Genomic DNA, 20,319 nt, shown 5'->3' on the forward strand with positions numbered 1-20,319 from the left:
GGCAAGGTACATGTTTTATTCAAAAACCTAAATGTTAAATAAAGTCTATTCCAAAGAAATATAATATGTTACTTTTCCTTTGGTAATTGTAAAGAGAATACACTTCAAATCTGTGAAAATCTTTGGAATACTAATTATGAAATATATAATATGAAATTCAAATGCCAACTAAATTATTTATAGGTTGAAATTTTTATGATTTCTCTAAAGCCCTAGACATTGATACCCCCCTCTTGTGTTTTATTCCCCATTTCTCTCCCCCAGACTCCTCCCAATCATTTTGTTTCCCACCTTCCCTTTCCTATTTAACATAAACAAATAAATGGATATGCAATACACCAGACAACAAAGTCAGACACAGTAACAATGTGGGATTAACCCTAAGGGCAAAAAAAAAGAAATAATATAGCAAATTAAGAACAACAATCACACAAGATAAAGCTCTTGTTTCCATATCCTAGAGTTCCTTTCATTTACTCTCATTCTATATGACCTTATGTACCTAGGTTTTGAACTATTGTAATCTTCTGCTAGGAGAGTCCTAGATGTGTACTAATTATTACAAATAAAGGAAACCATTGAGCCTATGTTCCTTTGGGTCTGGCTTACTTCACTTAATATGATTTTTTCCAAGTATTTCCATTTCCCTACAAATGGGGCAATGTCATTCTTTCTGATGGCAGCATAGAATTCCATTATGTATAAATACACACCTTGTTGATCCAATCATCAGCTGAGGGGCATTTAGGTTGGTTCCATATCTTCACTATGGGAAATAGTGCTCACAAGCACATTTCTTTACTTTGTATGCTGCATAAGTACGTAGTCTTTTGCTGTGTATAGGATTCACTCTTTTGTGTTTTATGATTTATTTTCCTTCAGGAATTTTAATAGCACATAGTATTTAAGATAATATCTAGCCAACGCATACAAAAGTCTCCACTTGCTTTTTTCTCATTTTGTTTTTTACATTTAAACTCCTTATCTATGTGCACAGATATGGATATATGAGTAGGGAATTCAACATTAACCCTAAATATTTTTAAATAATTTGTCATTTATAAAGTGATTGAAGGGGTATGCCTAATCATCTACAATACTGATGGGGTTTTTGGAGGGGTTTTGTCAGTCCTTGCGCTCAGGGCCTGAGCACTGTCCTTGGACTTTCTCAAGGCTACACCTCTACCACTTTAGCTTCATCACTACTCCTGGCTTTTTTCTGTGTATGTGGTACCAAGGAATCGAACCTGGGTCTTTGTGCATGCAAGGCAAGCACTCTACCACTAGGCCAAACTACCGACCCCTCTATGATATTCAACCCATAAAAATAATTTGGGTGTAGGTGAACTCTCAGTTATATTCATTTTATCTTTGTCTGGGTAACTACATTTAATATATGCTTAAATTTTTTCAAAATATTATAGAGTACTTTTCCATGTTATAACAGTTCTCATCACATTTCTTTATTCCATTCCTAGTTTCTTCGACATTCTTGCATGTCTTAATTTTCAAGTTGTTCACACAGTATAATTATATCTAAAACAGTGGCTTATATTCCAAATGTATTGCATAGAAAAATTGATTTGTGAAAAGTCAGAGCTATGATGAAATTACTATGAGAAATTTCCTATTAGTGAACCATTCTTAGGTCCCTGCCATCACAGAATATCATATATTATCAACTTTATCTGAACAATATGTATTTTTAGAACCATAATTTTAAAAATTATATGGTTTTTCACAGAAGTTTAATTTTAGAGACACATTTTGGGGTAAGATTCAGTGCCTAGCTAACAGTAAATTGTAGGTTACATTTCTTTCCAAAATTTAGAGAATGAATTTGACACATCTAGAGTTGAAAGAATTACTACTGTGTGAGATAATGAATTTATAAATATTGAACAATGATTATACAGATATTCATTACCTGAATTGATGCTTTTCAGTCTGTGTATTGCAGCGGGAATGTTATCCCAGTGTTTTTTTTATTTTTATTTTTATTTTAGCTTAGTTCCAAATTTCAATATGGCTTGAAAAGTTGTAGCTTATGGATCTAACAGTCGATTGTAAATATATGAATTTTCTAGTGTTTCTACTAAAATGAATATTAATGGTCAATTTTTATTTCCCATTGATTTTAATCATATAATTTAAATTTAATAAAGACTTCAAATTTGGTAACTGATATTTCCTTTCTCTATTTTCCTTTTTATTCCCTTTTCTGTTCCATTTCTTTCTGTATAGTTAAGTCTGACTGTCTTTAAATTTTGAGACAGAATCATCTCAGCTATTCAATGTAGCTCAGTTTGTCCTTGAATTTAACAATCTTTCTGCCTCAACTTCTGGGACTACATGCATGTGCTATTGTACCTACCTTTGAAGATAATCTTTAAAATGAAGAAAATCATACCACTTATACCCTAGTTGAGTACTGAATACAATTCAGAATGATAAGAATAAAAAAATTCATGAAAATATAGGAAATAAAAAAATATAATACATCCTATTGGCATTAACTATTTAGAAAATTATAGATTTTTGTTCTACAGTGCATAAATAATATAATACCATAATTCTTACAGAAGATTTTTGGCAGTAAATAATTTATTTAAGAGTGAAGAAAGTATACAGTCTTATAGCTTAAACTATATTCACAGATTAACTGAACATTAGAACTATAACTGGAAATGTTCCCATGGCTGTAGCTGAAGAGTCAATTATGAGAAAATTTATGATTAAAGATTTTATGGTATGACTCTCTTGCTGCAATTAATTCCAAAGACTTCACTGATTGCTCTAGCATAGTATTAAAAGGGATTTCAACAGTGAATTACAATGCTTTTGCCCTTTTTTTAAACTATTCAATCAAAGACCAGATTCTTTTCAGAGATGCTTTCTTTAGTAAACATATTTTTAAGGTCAAAATGCACACACATATTTATATATAGCAAACACTACACGAGTTTAGTCATTTCTTATCATTCAAATGTGTTTCCCATAATAATATTGTCCCAGTGAGTTGCCCGAATGTCTGACTTATTGACCACAGCAATCAACTTTACAATCTATTCCCTTCATTTTGATTTATCAGAAGCTTAAATAATTTTTACTTTGAGCACATAATTCCATTTTGCTCACTTTTGTGACATCATCATCATCACCACCACCACCACCACCATCATCATCTGATTAAACCTCTGCATACTTCTCCCAGGATATATTAGGATAGCATCATAGGATCATTTTCATTTTCATACATTCTCCTTCTCAAGGTATTCCCTTAACCATATCCAAAATGATAGTTTGTCCTATATACTCGTTATCTTAACTATTAATATTATTTATCCTGTTTGGGGGTTTTGCGTGTTTGTTTTTTTTTTGTTTGTGAGGCTTGAACTCAAGGCCTGGGAGTGTCCTTGAGCTTTATCAATCAAAGCTAGCACTCTACCACTTAATTTTACCCACAGCTCAATTTCTGGTTTTCTGGTGATCAATTAGAGATGAGTCTCACAGACTTTCCTGCCCAGGCTGACTTTGAAATGTAATCCTCACATCTCAGCTCTTTAAGTAGCTAGGATTCTAGGCATGAGCCACTGATGTCAAGCTCATACCTGTTTTAAAATATTTGTTATGATAAAGAAAACATGGATCATCTAATCCAAACATTAATAATTTTGTACTTTATGCCAGGTACCTCTATTTATGTAAGATACATACTGATTTCTCCTGTTTCAAGTAACTAACTTCATCCTGATATTCTTCCCTAATAAATATCTCAAATTTAATTTCACTAATAAAGTTACAAAATATGATTTGAAAATAGCTATTATAAGGTGGATATGTTGATGTGTATCTGTTATCTGTGCTCCCAGAATGCAGAGGTCAGCAGGATGGCAGAATTGGCACCTTATATCCAAAGCAAAATCCAATTAACTATCTGGGAGCATAGCTAATAGACTTCTCCTATAGCACATGTTATGTTTTGGGCCTTATCCTCAGTACCACATATACGCACAAAATATCTACGATAACTTTCTGATGTACTTATATTGTCATGTTCTTTACTCCCTACTCTGTACTTAAAGGGGATTAGGATCACTTAGGTGCTTTTACAAATCTGAGTATTTAGGTCATGCCCTAAATAATTATCATAGTACTTGTTTGTGTGAATGACCTCCAGGATTTCAATTGAAATGTATACAAGCAAGGATGAAAATCAATGATAGTCCAGTAGTGTGATTTTTCAGATCAATGTCCAAGTGAGACTGTGGATTATATGTAATAAAGCTAGCCAAGTGCTGTCATTTCCCAGTGAGTATTGTTAAACATCAATCAAACTTGAAATGAATAGTCCCCATTCTTTACCAAGTCTCTCCATCTTACACTTTATCACGCATCATGTTGTGTCTCTTTACATAGTTGGCAATATAAACACACACACACACAGACTTCCACATATACGCTTTTTTAATTTCAGCAATGTATTGTCAGAATTTCAATTTCACAATTTCATTCTTTTCCCCTTCACTGTAGAACAATTAAATAATATATTTTCTTAACTTCTTCAAAAATCTCAATATACAAAATCTGCTTTATTAAGGAAACATCACTTTCATTATTGTTGTTGAAAATAGTTACACTAGAGCTCAGCTTATATTAAAACAAAAAGGCTTGCCAGGCACTAGTGGCTCACATCTGTAGTCCTAGCCACTTAGGAGGCTCAGATCTGACTTTTAACTTGTTGTAAGGAAACTCAGTTGTGTGAAAGCCACCTCTTTAGAGCCTAAACTATGAACTGTATCGGAAAGCAGAAGGACTGCTGGTGGACTCCTGTCTCAAATACCAGCAGCTCCAAATGCAGCTAGTACAAAGCTTATATAGGCCAAAACACCTGAGATACAGGAATTAAACCTAACAAAAGTGTTAAACAAATGCAAACTATCCAGGGAAATAAAGGACTAAATTATCCAAGGGAAGGATAGACCCAGTCATTTTACTTCAAACACACTGTTTGAAGGGACACATTCACATAATTGATGATCATCTTAAGGAGGTCAATTTAAGCAATGTGCACGTGGCTCACACATACAAGTCTAGCTATTCAGAAGTTTCACATTCAGAGATGCATGGTTCAAAATCAGCCAGGGCAGAAAAGTCCTTGAGACCCCATCTTTATTTTTTTTTAAATTTTTTTATTGTAATTAGTAAAAGGGTTACATGATATGTGCCAGATAGAAGGTGCATTAATTCACATACATTGATACCCTTTCACATGTCTTGGTACCCATTTCCCTCCCCCCCCACACCCCCACCCGTCTTGGTTTTCCCCCCTTCCCTATCAAATTTCAAATATCCAAATACAAATAAATTCAATATATCAGATAACAAAGTGAGATACTATACCAATATGTGCTATGAGATAACCAAGGGACAGCAAAGGAGATGAGAGACAACATAGTACATTAAGGACAACAATCATTCATTATATGGCTTTTGTTTCAATATCCTGGAGGTCCTTTCAATTAGCTTCACATTATATGGCCTTATGTATCAAGATTTTGCTCTATTGCAAATCTCTGCTAGTAGAGCCCAAGGTTTCTACCGATTATGACAAATGAGGGAAACCATTGAGCCTAAGTTCCTTTGAGTCTGGCTTACTTCACTTAATATGATTTTTTTCTAAGTCTTTCCATTTCCTAACAAATGGGGCAATGTCATTCTTTCTGACAGCAGCATAGAATTCCATTGTGTACAAATACCACAACTTGTTGATCCACTCATCAACTGAGGGACATCTAGGTTGGTTCCATATCTTTGCTATGGTGAATAGTGCTGCAATGAACATTGTTGTGCTAGTGGGTTTAGTATGTCCTTGTTTCTGGGTGGTTGGGTAAATGCCAAGTAGTGGAATTGCTGGGTCATAGGGGAGTTCTATGTTTAGCCTTTTGAGGCACTGCCACACTGCTTTCCATAGTGGTTGAACGAGTTTGCACTCCCACCAACAGTGTAGTAGTGATCTCTCCTGGCCACATCCCCTCCAGCATCTGTTGTCATTCATTTTCCTGATCCTGGCCATTCTAACTGGAGTGAGGTGGAATCTTAGAGTTGTTTTGATTTGCATTTCTTTTATGACCAGAGATGTTGAACATTTCTTCATGTGTCTATAGGCCATTTTTGTTTCTTCTTCAGAGAAGACTCTCTGTAAGTCTTTGGCCCAGTTTTTAATGGGATGGTTGTTACTTTGGAGGTTAGTTTTGGAGTGATTCAATTTTTTGAGTTGTTGATATATTTTAGATATGAGGCCTTTGTCCGTTGTTCGGTTGGTGAAGATCTTCTCCCACTCTGTAGGCTTCCTGATTAGTTTACTAGCTATGTCCTTTGCCATACAAAAGCTCTGCAGTTTAATGCAGTCCCACTTATCCAGCCTTGCTCTGATTTGTTGTGATTCTTGATCCTTATTAAGAAAGTTTCGACCTGTGCCAAGGAGGCCTAGTGTATCTCCTATTCCTTCCTGTAAAGTTTTCAGTGTGAGACCCCATCTTTAAACTAATCATTAAAAGGGCAATTGTGGCTCAAGTGGTAGAGTATTAGCCTAACAACTAAGGCTTGAAAGAAAATATTTCCCTGATAAGTGACATGATTTCAACCCTTTCTCCTATGAATCTTTTCTATTCATTTATTGAGTTTGGACCCATTACCTAATAGATTCATGATTTATTAATTAATGTCAACATCTCCTCTTTACTCACAGAACTGAATCTAACAAAATTCAAATAAAATAATTATTTAGTTAAAAACACACAGGCAGGTAGGATGTAACCATGAAAGAACCAAGTAATAAGGGCTGTCTATATATACTATTTAAACAAGAGACAGTGGCTGTATTAACACTAGTATTCTTGACTATTGCCTTACTTTTTCTATATCTGATATGGCTATTTCTAGTTTCTGAAAAAAATTGCATTTTTAAGATACATTGTTTTCAAAAGTTAGATATGGGGCCTGGGAACATAGCCTAGTAGTAGAGTGTTTGCCTAGCATACACAAAGCCCTGGGTTTGATTCCTCAATAGAGCATAAACAGAAAAAGCCAGAAGTGATGCTGTGGATCAAATGGCAGAACACTAGCCTTGAGCAAAAAATGTCCAAGCACAACGCCCAGGTCCTGATTTCAAGTAGCAGGACTGGCAATATAGATAGATAGATAGATAGATAGATAGATAGATAGATAGATAGATAGATAGATGCATGAAATTAACTTTTAATTTAGTACCCAAGCACTCATTGTCTGATTATGTTTTGTCTCCCTAATTTTACTATTTTATATGGAGCATATTACTTAAATATATCCTTTGTTAATTAAAACAATTTAATATATATTTATAACTATATTATTAAAAGAAAAATATGAAACATGAAAATGTTCCAATGTTTAAATCGCCCTTTTATAAGCCTTTTACTTTTTTCTGTTTTAAAACAGATGCCTTCAGGGCCATATATCTTTAGTTCATTGCCTCTGAAATTATGACAGATACTTTCCAATACATAGAAATTGAAAGTGGACAGGAATTATAATTTAAAATAAGAACCTTTAAATTTCTTACAATCAAGCTGTCATTTTTTCTGTATGATTTCAGTGTTCCATTCATAAGATTAATATACCTCTAAAGCAGACTGCCTTAGGCACCACATCTTTGCCTATGTATTTAGAAAGCTTATTAAGAAAGAGACCATTTCTCTGAAGAAATCCGTCAAAATGTGTCATTGAGTTTGTGCAACAATAAGAACAATACCTGTGGTTGTCAGGGTAACCACATATTCTGATATCTCTTAGATATACTACACTTAATTGATGTCTCCATTTCCTTGACCTTTCTGTTTATTGAGGTAGCCTAAAAAATAAATGAATCCTTTTTTTTTCTTTCCAATATATTGTCTTCTTTCTGTTTAGTTTTCAGCCTCTTTTGAGCCAAGTGGTTTAAGGTTTCCTAAACTGAGTTTCAAGCCTGTTCTTGCATTTTAGTCTTTCAACCTTAGTTTATTTTCCCTCTTTTTAACTCTGATTGATTGGATGGTGCTCTTAAGTTGTTTATTATATCAAAATCCAATAGGAACAGTTCTGACCTTCATTCAGTCAGAATCAGTTTCTTTGTTATTTGTTTGTCAGTCATGGGGCTTAAGCTCCTGGCCCAGGGGATGTCCCTGAGCTCTTAAGCTCAAGACTACTGTAATGCTCCTTGACCATCAGCACCAATTCCAATTTTCTAGTGAAATAAGAGTCTCAGAGACTTTATTCCAGGGGATAGCTTTGAATCGCGATCCTCAGATATCAGCACTTGAGTAGCTAGGATTACAGGTGTGAGTCACCAGCACCAGGCTCAAAATCAGTTTTATCTGAGCCACTTCCATATTGCTAATACCACTCACAACCTTGATCTAGTGGTGAGTAATATTTTTTCATAATTTTTTATTGTAATTAATAGAAGGATTACATTATATTCAACAGATAGTGCATTATTTCACAAATATTGATAACACTTGTCTCATGCCTTGGTCTTCATTTCTCTACCCCCACTCCCACCCCTCATCATTTTCCCCCCTTCCCTATCTGATTTCAAATAAACAAATACAGATATATTCAATATAACAAATAACAGAGTGAAATACTGTAATAATTTGAGATAATCAAGGGACAGCAAAAGAGATGAGAGATAACACTACATTAAGGACAATAATCACTCAATATATGGCTTTTGTTTCCATATCCTGGAGGTCCTTTCATTTAGTGTCATACTATGTGGACTTATGCATCTAGGTTTTTGTTCTATTTTAAATCTCTGCTAGGAGAGCCCAAAGTTTCTACTGATTATGACAAATGAGGGAAACCATTGAGCCTATGTTCCTTTGAGTCTGGCTTACTTCACTTAATATGATTTTTTTCTAATTCTTTCCATTTTCTTACAAATGGGGGGTTGTCGTTCTTTCAGACAGCAGCGTAGAATTCCATTGTGTATAAATACCACATCTTGTTGAGAACTCATCAACTGAAGGGCATCTGGGTTTGTTCCATTTCTTTGCTATGGTAATAGTGCTGCAATAAAAATGGCTGTGCTAGTGGATTAATATGTCCTTGATTCTGGACAATTGGGTAAATGCCAAGTAGTGGAATCACTGGGTCAGAGGGGAGCTCTATATTTAGTCTTTTGAAGAACTGCCATACTGCTTTCCATACTGGTTGAACGAGTTTGTACTCCCACCAACAGTGTAGTAGTGATCCCTCCTGGCCACATCCCCTCCAGCATCTGTTGTTAGATTTCTTAATCATGGCCATTCTAACTAAAGTGAGGTTGAATCTTAGAGTTGCTTTGATTTGCATCTCTTTTATGGCCAGAAATGTTGAGCATTTCTTCATGTGTCCATAGGCCATTCTTATTTCTTTTCAGAGAAGGCTCTCTTAAGTCTTTGGCCCATCTTTTAATGGGATGGTTGTTCCTTTGGAGATCTTTTTTTGAGTGATTCAATTTTTTGAGCTGTTGGTTTGTTGGTATATTTTTGATATGAGGCCTTTATCAGTTGAATGGTTAGTGAAGATCTTCTCCCATTCTGTAGGCTTCCTAATTCATTTACTACCTATGTCCTTTGCCACACAGAAGCTCTACAGTTTACTGTAGTTCCACTTATACAGCTTTTCTCTGATTTGTTTTTTTTTTTTTTTTGGACCTTATTGAGAAAGTTTCCACCTGTGCCAAGAAGGCCTAGTGTGTCTCTTGTTACTTCTTGTAAAGTTTTCAGTGTGTTGGCTTTTACCTAGAGGTCTTTGATCCATTTAGAGTTAATTCTAGTGCAGGATGACAAAGAAGGATCCAACTTTATTTTTCTGCAGGTGGTTAACCAATTCTGATAGCACCACTTGTGGAAGAGGCTGTCTTTCTTCCATTCAATTATTTTAGCTCCCTTATCAAAAATTAGGTGGTCATAGGTCTATAGGTTAATATCTGATTCCTCAGTTCTATTCCATTTGTCTTCAGACCTGTTCTTGTGCCAGTACCAAGCTGTTTTTGTCACTGTAGCTCTGTAATAGAGTCTAAAGTTTGGTATTGAAATTCCTCCTGCACTGTTCTTTCTGCTAAGAAGTGATTTTGCTATATGGTGTCTTTTATTATTCCATATTAAATTTTGGATTGCTTCTTCTATTTCTTTAAAGAATGACATTAGGATATTGATGGGTATTGCATTGAGTTTGTAGATAGCCCTTGGCAAAATTGCCATTTTCGCAATGTTGTTTCTTCCAGTCCAGGAGCATGGGAGGTTTTTCCACTTCCTCAGTTCTGCATTAATTTTCTTTTTCAGGGTTTTAAAGTTTTCATCACAAATGTCCTTTACATTCTTAGTTAAGTTAATTCCTAGGCATTTTATTTTCTTTGAGGCAAAAGGAGTTGCTTTCTTGATTGTTGCCCCATTCCTCTCATTGTTGGCATATAGGAAGGCAGTTGATTTTTGAGGGTTAGTTTTGTACCCTGCCACCTTGCCAAAGTTTTGAATCAGGTCAAGCAGCTTGGGAGTGGAGTCTATAGGTTTCTTTAAACCCACAATCATGTCATCTGCAAAGTGGAAAAGTTTCACTTCTTGTTTCCCTATTTGGATCTCTTTTATGCTTGCTTCTTGCCTAATTGCACTGGCTAGGAATTTGAATACTATGTTCAAGAGTAGTGGAGAAAGTGGGCATGCTTGTCTCATTTCTGATTTTAGAGGAAATGGCTTTAGCTTTTCACCATTAAGTATGATGCTAGATGTGGGTTTGTCATACATAGCCTTTATTAAACTGAGGAATGTTCTATGATTTCCTAGTTTCTCCCGAGCTTTTAGTTGGATCTTGTCAAATGCCTTTTCTGCATCTATTAAGACAATCATGTGATTCATGATTTTCATGATTGCTCCGGTTGATGCATTGAATTATATTAATTGATTTGGGTATGTTGAACCAGATTTGCATCCCTGTGATGAATCCTGTTTGGTCATAGTGTTTAATTTTTTTGATGAGTTGCTGAAGACAGTTGGCCAGTATTTTGTTGGGTAGTTTTGTATCAATATTCATCAAAGTAATGGGTCTATAGTTTTCTTTGTGTGAAGAATCTCTCTCTGGTTTTGGGATGAATGTTATAGTGGCTTCGTAGAATGAGTTTGGCAATGAGCCAACTTCACTGAAGAGCTTGAGGAGTATTGATGTGAGCTCTGCTTTGAAGACCTTATAGAATTCAGCTGTGAATCCATCTGGCCCTGGGCTTTTCTTAGGTGGAAGGTCTCTTATTTCCATTTCTATTTCAGTGCTTGAAATAGGCCTGTTTAGTTGGGTTAGATCTTCTTGGTTCAGTGTGGGTATGTTAATATTGGCTTGAAATTCATCAATTTCTTCTAGATTCTCAATTTTTTGGCATGAAGTTTTGAAAAATATTCCTCATGATGCTCTGGATCTTGGTAATTTCTGTCGTGATATTACTATTCTCATCTGTGATTTTGTTTATTTGGGTGTGCTCCCTTCTTTATTTGTAAGATTTGCTGAGGTCTGTCAATTTTGTTAATTTTTTCAAAGAATCAACTCCTTGTATTGTTGATTCTTTGCGCAGTTTTTTTTGGACTCCAATTCATTTAATTCTGCTTTGATTTTAACAATTTACTTCCTTCTACTTGGATTAGGGTTGGTTTGTTTCTGTTTTTCCAAGAAGTTAAGGTTTGACATTAAATTGTTGTTTTGTGATTTCTGTTCTTTTCTCCTCAATGACCCATTGGGCATTCAACAGTGTGTTGTCAATCTCCATGAGTTACAGAGTTTTTGTTGGTTCAGATTGTTGTTCATTTCCAATGTGAGGCCTTGTGTTCTGAGAGAATGCAGGGAATAATTTCAGTGTTTCTGAATCTGCACAGGTTTTTTTATGCCCTAAAAGGTGGTCCATTTTGGAAAGTGTTCCATGTGCTACTGAAAATAATGTATATTGTGTAGTTGCTGGGTGAAATAATCTGCAGATGTCTGTTAGAACTAGTTGGTCTATACATTTGTTCAACGCTGAGGTTTCTCTGTTGAGTTTTGGCTTGGTTGATCTGTCCATAGGTGAGAGTGGTGTGTTAAAGTCACCAACATTCATCGTGTTACAATCTATGTGTAGTTTTAGTGAAAGTAAAGTTTGCTTGATGAAGTTCTTTGCTCTGGGATTAGGTGTGTAGATATTTAGGATGGTTATGTCCTTCTGGTGGAGAGATTCCTTTATTAGTATGTAATAACTTCTTTGTCTTTTCTCATTAATTTTACTTTGAACTCAATTATATCTGATATGAGGATGGCAACTCCAGCCTGTTTATGGGATCTATTAGCTTGATAAACTTTACTCCAAGCTCTCTCTTTCAAAACTTATTTTTTGGGGGAGCAAGATGTGTCTCTTGAAGACATCAGAACAATGGATCTTGCTATTTGATCTTACTAGATAGTCTATGCCGTTTATTGAAAAGTTAAATCCATTGATATTGAGAGTTAGGATTGAAAAATATTTACTAGTTCCGGCCATTTTTAAAGTTTTCATTAGGGCCTGTGATTGATAGTTCTTGTGATACTTTTTAGGTGTCATTTGTTTGTCAGTATCTCGTTTGTTTTGGTTTTTCAATGTGTAGAACATCTTTGAGAATTTTCTGTATTGCTGGTATGGTTGCTCAGTAATGTTGCAACTTTTCCTTGGAATGCAAGGTTTTTATTGTGCCCTCAGTTATGAATGAGAGCTTACCTGAGTACAGTATTCTTGGTTGGTAGTTATTTGTCTTAAGGGCCTGACATATATGCTACAATCTCTTCTTGCTTGCATGTTTTCTACTGAGAAATCTGTGGTTATTCTGATTGGTTTTCTTTTTTAGGTGATTGTTTTCTCCTCCCTGGCTGCTTTTAGGATCCTTTCTTTGGTCTCTATTGATCCTGTGCGGATTATAATGTAATGGTGGGATGTCCTTTTCTGGTCAGGTCTGTTTGGGGTTCTAAAAGCTTCCTATATCTGGATGGGCCTGCCCTTCTGGATATTTGGGAAGTTCTCTGAGATGATTTCCTGAAGTATATTTCCAATATCATTGACCTCTTTCTCCAGACCCTCCTCAATACCAATTAGCCTTAAATTAGGCCTCCTAATTATATCTTGGACCTCCTGAAGCATTCTCTCATATTTCCTAGATTTGGTTTGACTTATTTTCTGTTCTTTCTCTATAACAACTAGGTTATCTTCAACCCCAAAGATTCTTTCTTCTTCATTGTCTTACCTGCTATCAAGAATATATAAAGAAAAGAGGAAGATTTATATAGGAGAGTTCAATGGTAAAAATTTTTAAAAGTAAAAATAAACAACAAAAAAAAGAAAAAAATGTGTGTGGGGGGGGGATGCCACACAATTTTCAGTTCTTAGATAAGAAATACTAAGGTTAAGAACCAACAGATTAAGAAGCAGGTGACTGTATCAATATAAAATCAATATAAATATCATTTGTATCCAGTCTGTACCAAGTGCTGTCAGTATGTTCTAGAAACAACTAAAATGACAGAAGGAAAGTGGGGGGGAGCCACTTCCTAGGCTCCAGTTGATTTGGCAGGGTCTTTTCCAGCAGTCATGTGGAGCTGCTCTTGGATGGTGGGGGAGAAGATTTCTTCCCAATGCCGTTCCGTGAGCAGAAGTGGAAATGTCCACGGAGGCACTCACAAATTGCTGCATTTTCTGGTTCCATGAAGCTGGCACGTCTGAGTCACAGCTGGATGATGGTTCTGGGTTCAGGCAGGCTCTGTCTGGCTCTGTCTGGAGCTGGCAGGTGTGTGCTGCCAAGAAGCACTGTCTGCTCAGGTGCTGGAGGGAGGCTTTGTCTCCTTGGCAGCTCCAAGCAGCTGTGGCCTAGAGGTGAGTAACACTGAGATCTTATTTTTTCTAATGTGATTCAGGAAAAAAAATGATTTTGGCCAGTTTATTCATTGTGGTTACTATTTTATTGTTGCCACATTCTTATGATGATAGTCTTCTTATTCTTCACTCATCCATCTTTCTCTTTTATTTTTGCCTTAAAATCTTATTTTCTTCAATGTCCTGTTCTGTAATGCTCTCTTTCATGTTGAGAATCAATGAGTACTCAAAATGTTGAGAATGACTGAGAATGAACACCTGCTAACCTCTTTATCTTATTAGCCTCTTGCCACTGGAAATACAAGCATTTTAGGTTCTTTTGATTGGATGTTACTAGCATTGGCCCCATTTTTTAACTAGGTATCACTATAACAATAATAAGAATCACCTTACCCATAATTGGAATATAAAATTTTGTGATGTGAACTAATTTACAAATCATCAGTATTGCCTGTGATTGCAATGGTAGATTTGTCTTTTCCTTCTAACCCATTTTCCTTACACTAAAAATAAAACTGAAATTAGATTCATTCTGATAGGATTTAATTAGTAGAGATTTCAAAATCCATTAATCTGAAGAGTATTGCAAAAATCAAACTTCTGAGTGCTCTATAAGCATGAGGCATATAGAATGCAAGTTGTCACTGGTTCTATTTAAATATATGCAATTAAAAGATAAGCAGAAGCTCGGGGGCATGCATGAAGCCCTGGGTCCTATTTCTCCATATCATATATACAGAAAAAGCTGGAAGTGGTGCTATGGCTCAGTGGTAGAGCACTTGCCTTGAGAACATCCCAGGACAGTGCTCAGACCCTGAGTTCAATCCTCAGGATTTCCAGTAAATACATAAGTAAATAAATAAATAAGAAAGCAGACTTTTTTGAACATGATTAAAATAAAATGAATATAACAGTTTTAGAAGAGTTTAAAAGTCATATTTTGGCCCAAGATAGCATTAAGGAAGACTCTATGTATGCATATTTATATTTGTGAAGATAAAGTAGGTATTTTTCTATTCTTCTCATACTAAAGGTTTGCTTTACTGGTATTGGTAAATGATAAATATACTGCAAGGGAGTATGAAGAGCATATAATGGCAATTTTAGCTAGTATGTTCCAAGTTTATAAAATTATGTTTCACACTGACATGCACATGACATTTAGTGATATATTTACTTTTCAATGCTGTCAAACTGAAACAAAATGCAGTTAATTTATATGATACTAGTGTGTTTTAAAATGAGTTTTAGTTTGGCTGTAACTCATTGTTTTATTATAACCATCTATGATTATTATTTATGTGACATTTCTAGAATACTCTATTACAGAGTGGTTTACATTTAAGTTAGATAGCTTTAAGATCTACCTGGTATATGGACAATATTCATTATTAGGGCTGAGAAATAAGATACCATAAAAATTTTATTTATTTATTTTTTGCCAATGCCTAGTATATCAAAACACTGAGGGTAAATATCATTAGAAACTGTCTCTGAGTTTTGTGTGTTTTTTAAGCCATAATTTCCTTCTGCATTTTTAGTGGGTACCCAGCAAACAATGGCTTGCAATTCTTTTTTTTTCTTGACATCCCATATTATTTTTATGATGTTTGTTTCATGTCTTTGAATGTAGTGTTTAATAAATTCTGTGTAGCATTCAACCATGTAGCAAAGGGTTATATAAGTTATGTGTTAAAACATCATATTTTTTCTTGCAGTAAGTTCATAACATTGACTATATGTTTAAGTTGTAATCACCTTCAAATAATTGTTTTTATTCTTGATATAATAGTCCTGTTGATCCCTTCTCACTTTTGGTTATTTATTGTGAACCTAAGTATGTCAAAATTATTACTACACTAGTTCTTGCTTAAAGTGATCTAGTTAATTGAAGGACATAGAGAATGCAACATTTTCCTTGTTCCTTGTTCCTAATTAAATCTTTTACTACTGTATCACAACAATTCCATAAAGTTGAATATTTTCTAAAGATCCCCCCCCCAAATCTCAGATATATTTGCAACTTTCCTCAAAAGATGTTAGATGTGTCTACTTTGCACTTTAGTTGTTTTTATTTTTTTTTTTCATCAAATGGTATAGTATAGCATGGTGGAGTGGCTTATGCCTGTAATGCTAGCTACATAGGAGGCTGTTATCTGAGATCTGGCTCAAAGCCAGCCAACCCATGGGCATTAAAGAAATATGAGACTCTTATTTCCAATTAATCTCTAGAAAATGGGACATGATACTGTGGCTCAAGTGTAGGCAGTAGCCACAGCTGAAGAGCTCAGGGAGAATGCCCAGGCCCAGGAGTAGGGCAGTTGCCTTGAGCTGAAGAGCTAAGAGACAGCACCAGACACAGAGTTCAAGCTCATGACATCGCCCCCAAAGAAAAAAGTATATTATGAGAATATAGAAGGAAAATTATGCCTCCATGAATTAATGAAAATGGTATATGTGTATTATATATATACCATATGTGTATTATATATACAATTATATACCACATAATAACACTATCTAGCCTAGATAAGTATAATTAAGACTCAAGATTTCACTATTAGATAAATATAAAAAAGAAATGAGTAGCTGCATCCATAAAATTAATCAGAACATCAGTTACTGTGACCTAAAATTATAAATAAGATATGTGGGCTTAATCAGAAGACCTATAATCAAAGAATGATATATTCATGAAATGAAATTCTATCTAGCAGTGTTTATAAATCAGAAGTCACCTGTTGAGCAGAAGTCAGTATGAGAATGGTATGTTTACACCTTTGTGAAAGAGGTCTTTCAAATGATCTATGGTATTAGGTACAAGAATTGTGATTTCTCACTCCTCAAATCGTAGCTGGAGAGAGCAGGGTCAGCTCAGGTATGAAAGGCTAAAGGCAGAGCTGTGGCTGAAGTGTACACTAGTAGTCTTTAGCAAGCTAACAAAACAAAACAAAAACAAAAATGAATAAATAGACCTCATGAACAGTGCCCAGCCCCCAGTTAAAGTGCCAGAAATGAACACACACACACACACACACACACAAACACACACACAGATAATGGATACTCTTAACAGATACTGACTGGAAGAAGTTACAGATGAATTTCTTACAGTCATGGAAATAGTGTTGCAATAAGCTGATTAAACAAGTGTAGCATAATAGTATTTTGAAATCTTTACAAGACTCAATTTTTTTCTATGATTAATTTTCAATGTGCATATACAAAAAAGTATACTTATTTACCTTTGAAAATATGGTGGTATGTTCTTTCTTTTAGTGTCCTGAATTTAAAAGACCTAGGGACATTGCAGTTGACTGGGTTGCCGGAAATGTTTATTGGACTGACCATTCCAGAATGCATTGGTTCAGCTATTACACCACTCACTGGACCAGTCTGAGGTACTCTATCAATGTCGGACAGCTGATTGGCCCCAACTGCACCAGACTCTTAACAAACATGGCTGGAGAACCCTATGCTATTGCTGTAAACCCTAAACGAGGGTAGGTAAATACTTATCTTTCAATGTGAGTTTGTTTTGTGATCTATAATCTGTTTCTTTAATGTTTGACATGTAACAGAATAATACCTCTGAAAAAGTCTATATTTCTCTAATTCTCTTTCTCACAAGCATGCCATTTCCCACAAATGTTGACACAAAATACTTGTTTACAGAAAGCTTGTCATGTGATTCATTCCATGTGTGTTTGAATATCTCTGCTTATGCCTCTTTGTCATTTAATGGGCGTGTTATAAAATAATGCAGCTGATTGATAAACACAAAGCTACTCAAGTGAATCCACAATTATTTTTTAAATACTAAATATATCCATATATAGTACATTAATTGAAAATGAAATTTGTATAAACAAATTTAAGCAATTTAAGATAAACATTTCATCTATAATACTTTAAGAAACATCAAAACAATTACAAAATACTACATATTGATATATTTATAAAACATGTACATATACATTTAAAATTTAAATATTGCATAAAGCTTATAGTCATCTACAAATAATTAGATCCTTTATAAAAAGGGAAAGTTCAATTGCTGGAATTATAGTATGTCTCCTTAACCAGAAATGAATTACGGTTTGAAGTTAGTCACCTCTCTTTCAAGAAGCATATTGGTGTAAAGTCCATACTAGTCTAAGTGAGCAAAGATAGGTTATAACAGCTCTACCGCTAGGCTAATATCCTTAACGTATTCTCTTCAGGATGATGTACTGGACTGTAATTGGTGACCACTCCCACATAGAGGAAGCGGCCATGGATGGCACTCTAAGAAGGATTTTGGTACAAAAGAACCTACAGAGACCCACAGGTATGAGATATTTCTGACACATGCTAAATTGTGGAGCAGGATGCTAAACATATTAGTATTGACATTTCTTTCTGGTTTTGTTGACAATACAATCATCTCTTTACATATTGCTAAAATAATTTATAGTATGATTTCATGGAAGTCATTAACATTTCTTGTTCTGTTTTCCCAACTTGAGAGACAGGTTATTATTATACTGCCAGTTTATATTACAGGGGTGTTATTTGAAAATGTCCTTGCAAGGCTATTAGTAGGATTTCACATAAATAAAAAGTTGACAATTTATAGCAGTGCAACAGGGTATTGTTTTACAGATATATGTAGTGCTATTGGGAAACATGATAATATTCTCAGAGGATAAAAGTGAAAATAGAAATAAAGTGAAATATTTATAAATAAGATAGACTTTATGACTCCTCACCTCTTTTTTTTTATCACTTACTCAAGGTTTATTTCAAGGTCTGAAAAACATTCAGACTAATCAGACTGGAATTCCTACAATTTCATAAACAGATCGACACAATGTAAATCTTTTGAAAATGTGGACAATTAACCAACCCCTAAACATATTACGTGATTTCCAAAAGCAGGGGCTAAGAGAATGCAAGGTGATGGAACAAAGAACACCCCACAAAATGATAACATTGCTAGTAGCACCCCATTTGGATTAAAGACACACAAAGTTGTGCTTACACTTTCCATTTCTGTGTCTAACTTTGCTTCATAAGCCTCTGGTGACTGAGGCCACCTTTCAAGTAGGATTTCTGATGTTACAATGATGTTTTTAGAGCTGGATGTAGCTTATACACATCTATCTACATGTATGTATATACATATATTTATGAAGAAAGGAAAAAGCCACAGACTGCCTCATTTGCCCTAAATTCAAATTCCTCCAAGGAGGAGAAGAATCAAATGAGTGTACCCCTCTATTACAGAAGTGTTAATATACTATAATTATAATTCACTTATGCCAATCAGGGAGTGATCTGTAATATTTTTTTTTTGCCAGTCCTGGGGCTTGAACTCAGGGCCTGGGAATGGGCACTATCCTTGGATACTTTTTGCTCAAGGTTAACGCTCTGCCACTTGAGCCACAATGCCACTTCTGGTCTTTCTGTGTATGTGGTACTGGAGAATCAAACCCAGGGCTTCATGCATGCTAACACTAGGTCAAACTCCCTGACCTATAGTAAGGTAACTTTAAACCTCTACTCTTATGTGCCTCCCATCAACATATCTCTGTGAAGATGGAAAAAAAACAACCTGACCAGCACAGAACAATCTACAAATTCATTCCCTAAAATTCTTTGCCACTGTAAATGAAAGGACTTGAGTGGCTAGAACTTCCAGTCAATAGGATAAAAAAATGAAAAGTATAAAGATCATGTAACTTAATCTGTAAGTGCTCTTCAGCCTCCCATTAAACTTTTTGGCATGGATATCATGCTAACAGCCCTCATTTCTTGGGAACATACAAGCCCATTCAAAATAACCTTCCAACTATTTCTTAGCTCAACTGGCTAATAAATAGTTTCCTCAGACTTATCACCTCTTTACAAAACATCCTTTCAGTAGAATTTCATTCTCCTACCTACATATGTCATCTCCTGACTTGGCACTCATTGAGACTCCTTTCCAATCCACTTTCTCCCAGGAAATTTCTGTCTTAACTCTCATTTGACACTCAACCCATATTTTCCTATCTAGGAAATTCTTCCAGTCCTCTAATGCCTAAAATGAATACTTCTTCAATAGTAAAAACTTTATAAGCTGCAGGGGATTTAGGTACTCTGTGTCTTTCACTGTATCCCAAAAGAAGAATGAAAACATTATCTATCTATATCTATTTATCTACCTACCTAGGTACATATGATCTATATTAAATATAATGTGTAGTATCATTTGCAGTTTTAAATTTACCAGTAGCTGGTACCTTATTCTCATTACCTTTCATTATGAGTTATTTCTTATAATTCAAATAGTATGTTTGTTTTCACTCCTTATTGTGTAATAATTGGATTCAGTTAAGGGCCCTATTTTTTTCTGTGTAGGCAGTCTAACACTTGACACA

General features: G+C 35.0%; 1 protein-coding gene across 1 annotated transcript in view; it reads left to right on the top strand.

Moving 5' to 3' along the window:
- Positions 1-20,319, top strand: part of Lrp1b (LDL receptor related protein 1B) — a 1,652,823-nt gene that overhangs the window by 1,529,950 nt on the left and 102,554 nt on the right. Inside the window, exons 78-79 of the mRNA XM_090342868.1 lie at positions 17,195-17,418; positions 18,139-18,245. Coding sequence (XP_090198994.1) covers positions 17,195-17,418; positions 18,139-18,245 — 331 coding nt within the window. The remainder of the gene's footprint in view (positions 1-17,194; positions 17,419-18,138; positions 18,246-20,319) is intronic.

Source organism: Megascapheus bottae, chromosome 12 (genome assembly GCF_031878675.1).
Source record: "Megascapheus bottae isolate mThoBot1 chromosome 12, mThoBot2.hap1, whole genome shotgun sequence".
Taxonomy (NCBI): domain Eukaryota; kingdom Metazoa; phylum Chordata; class Mammalia; order Rodentia; family Geomyidae; genus Megascapheus; species Megascapheus bottae.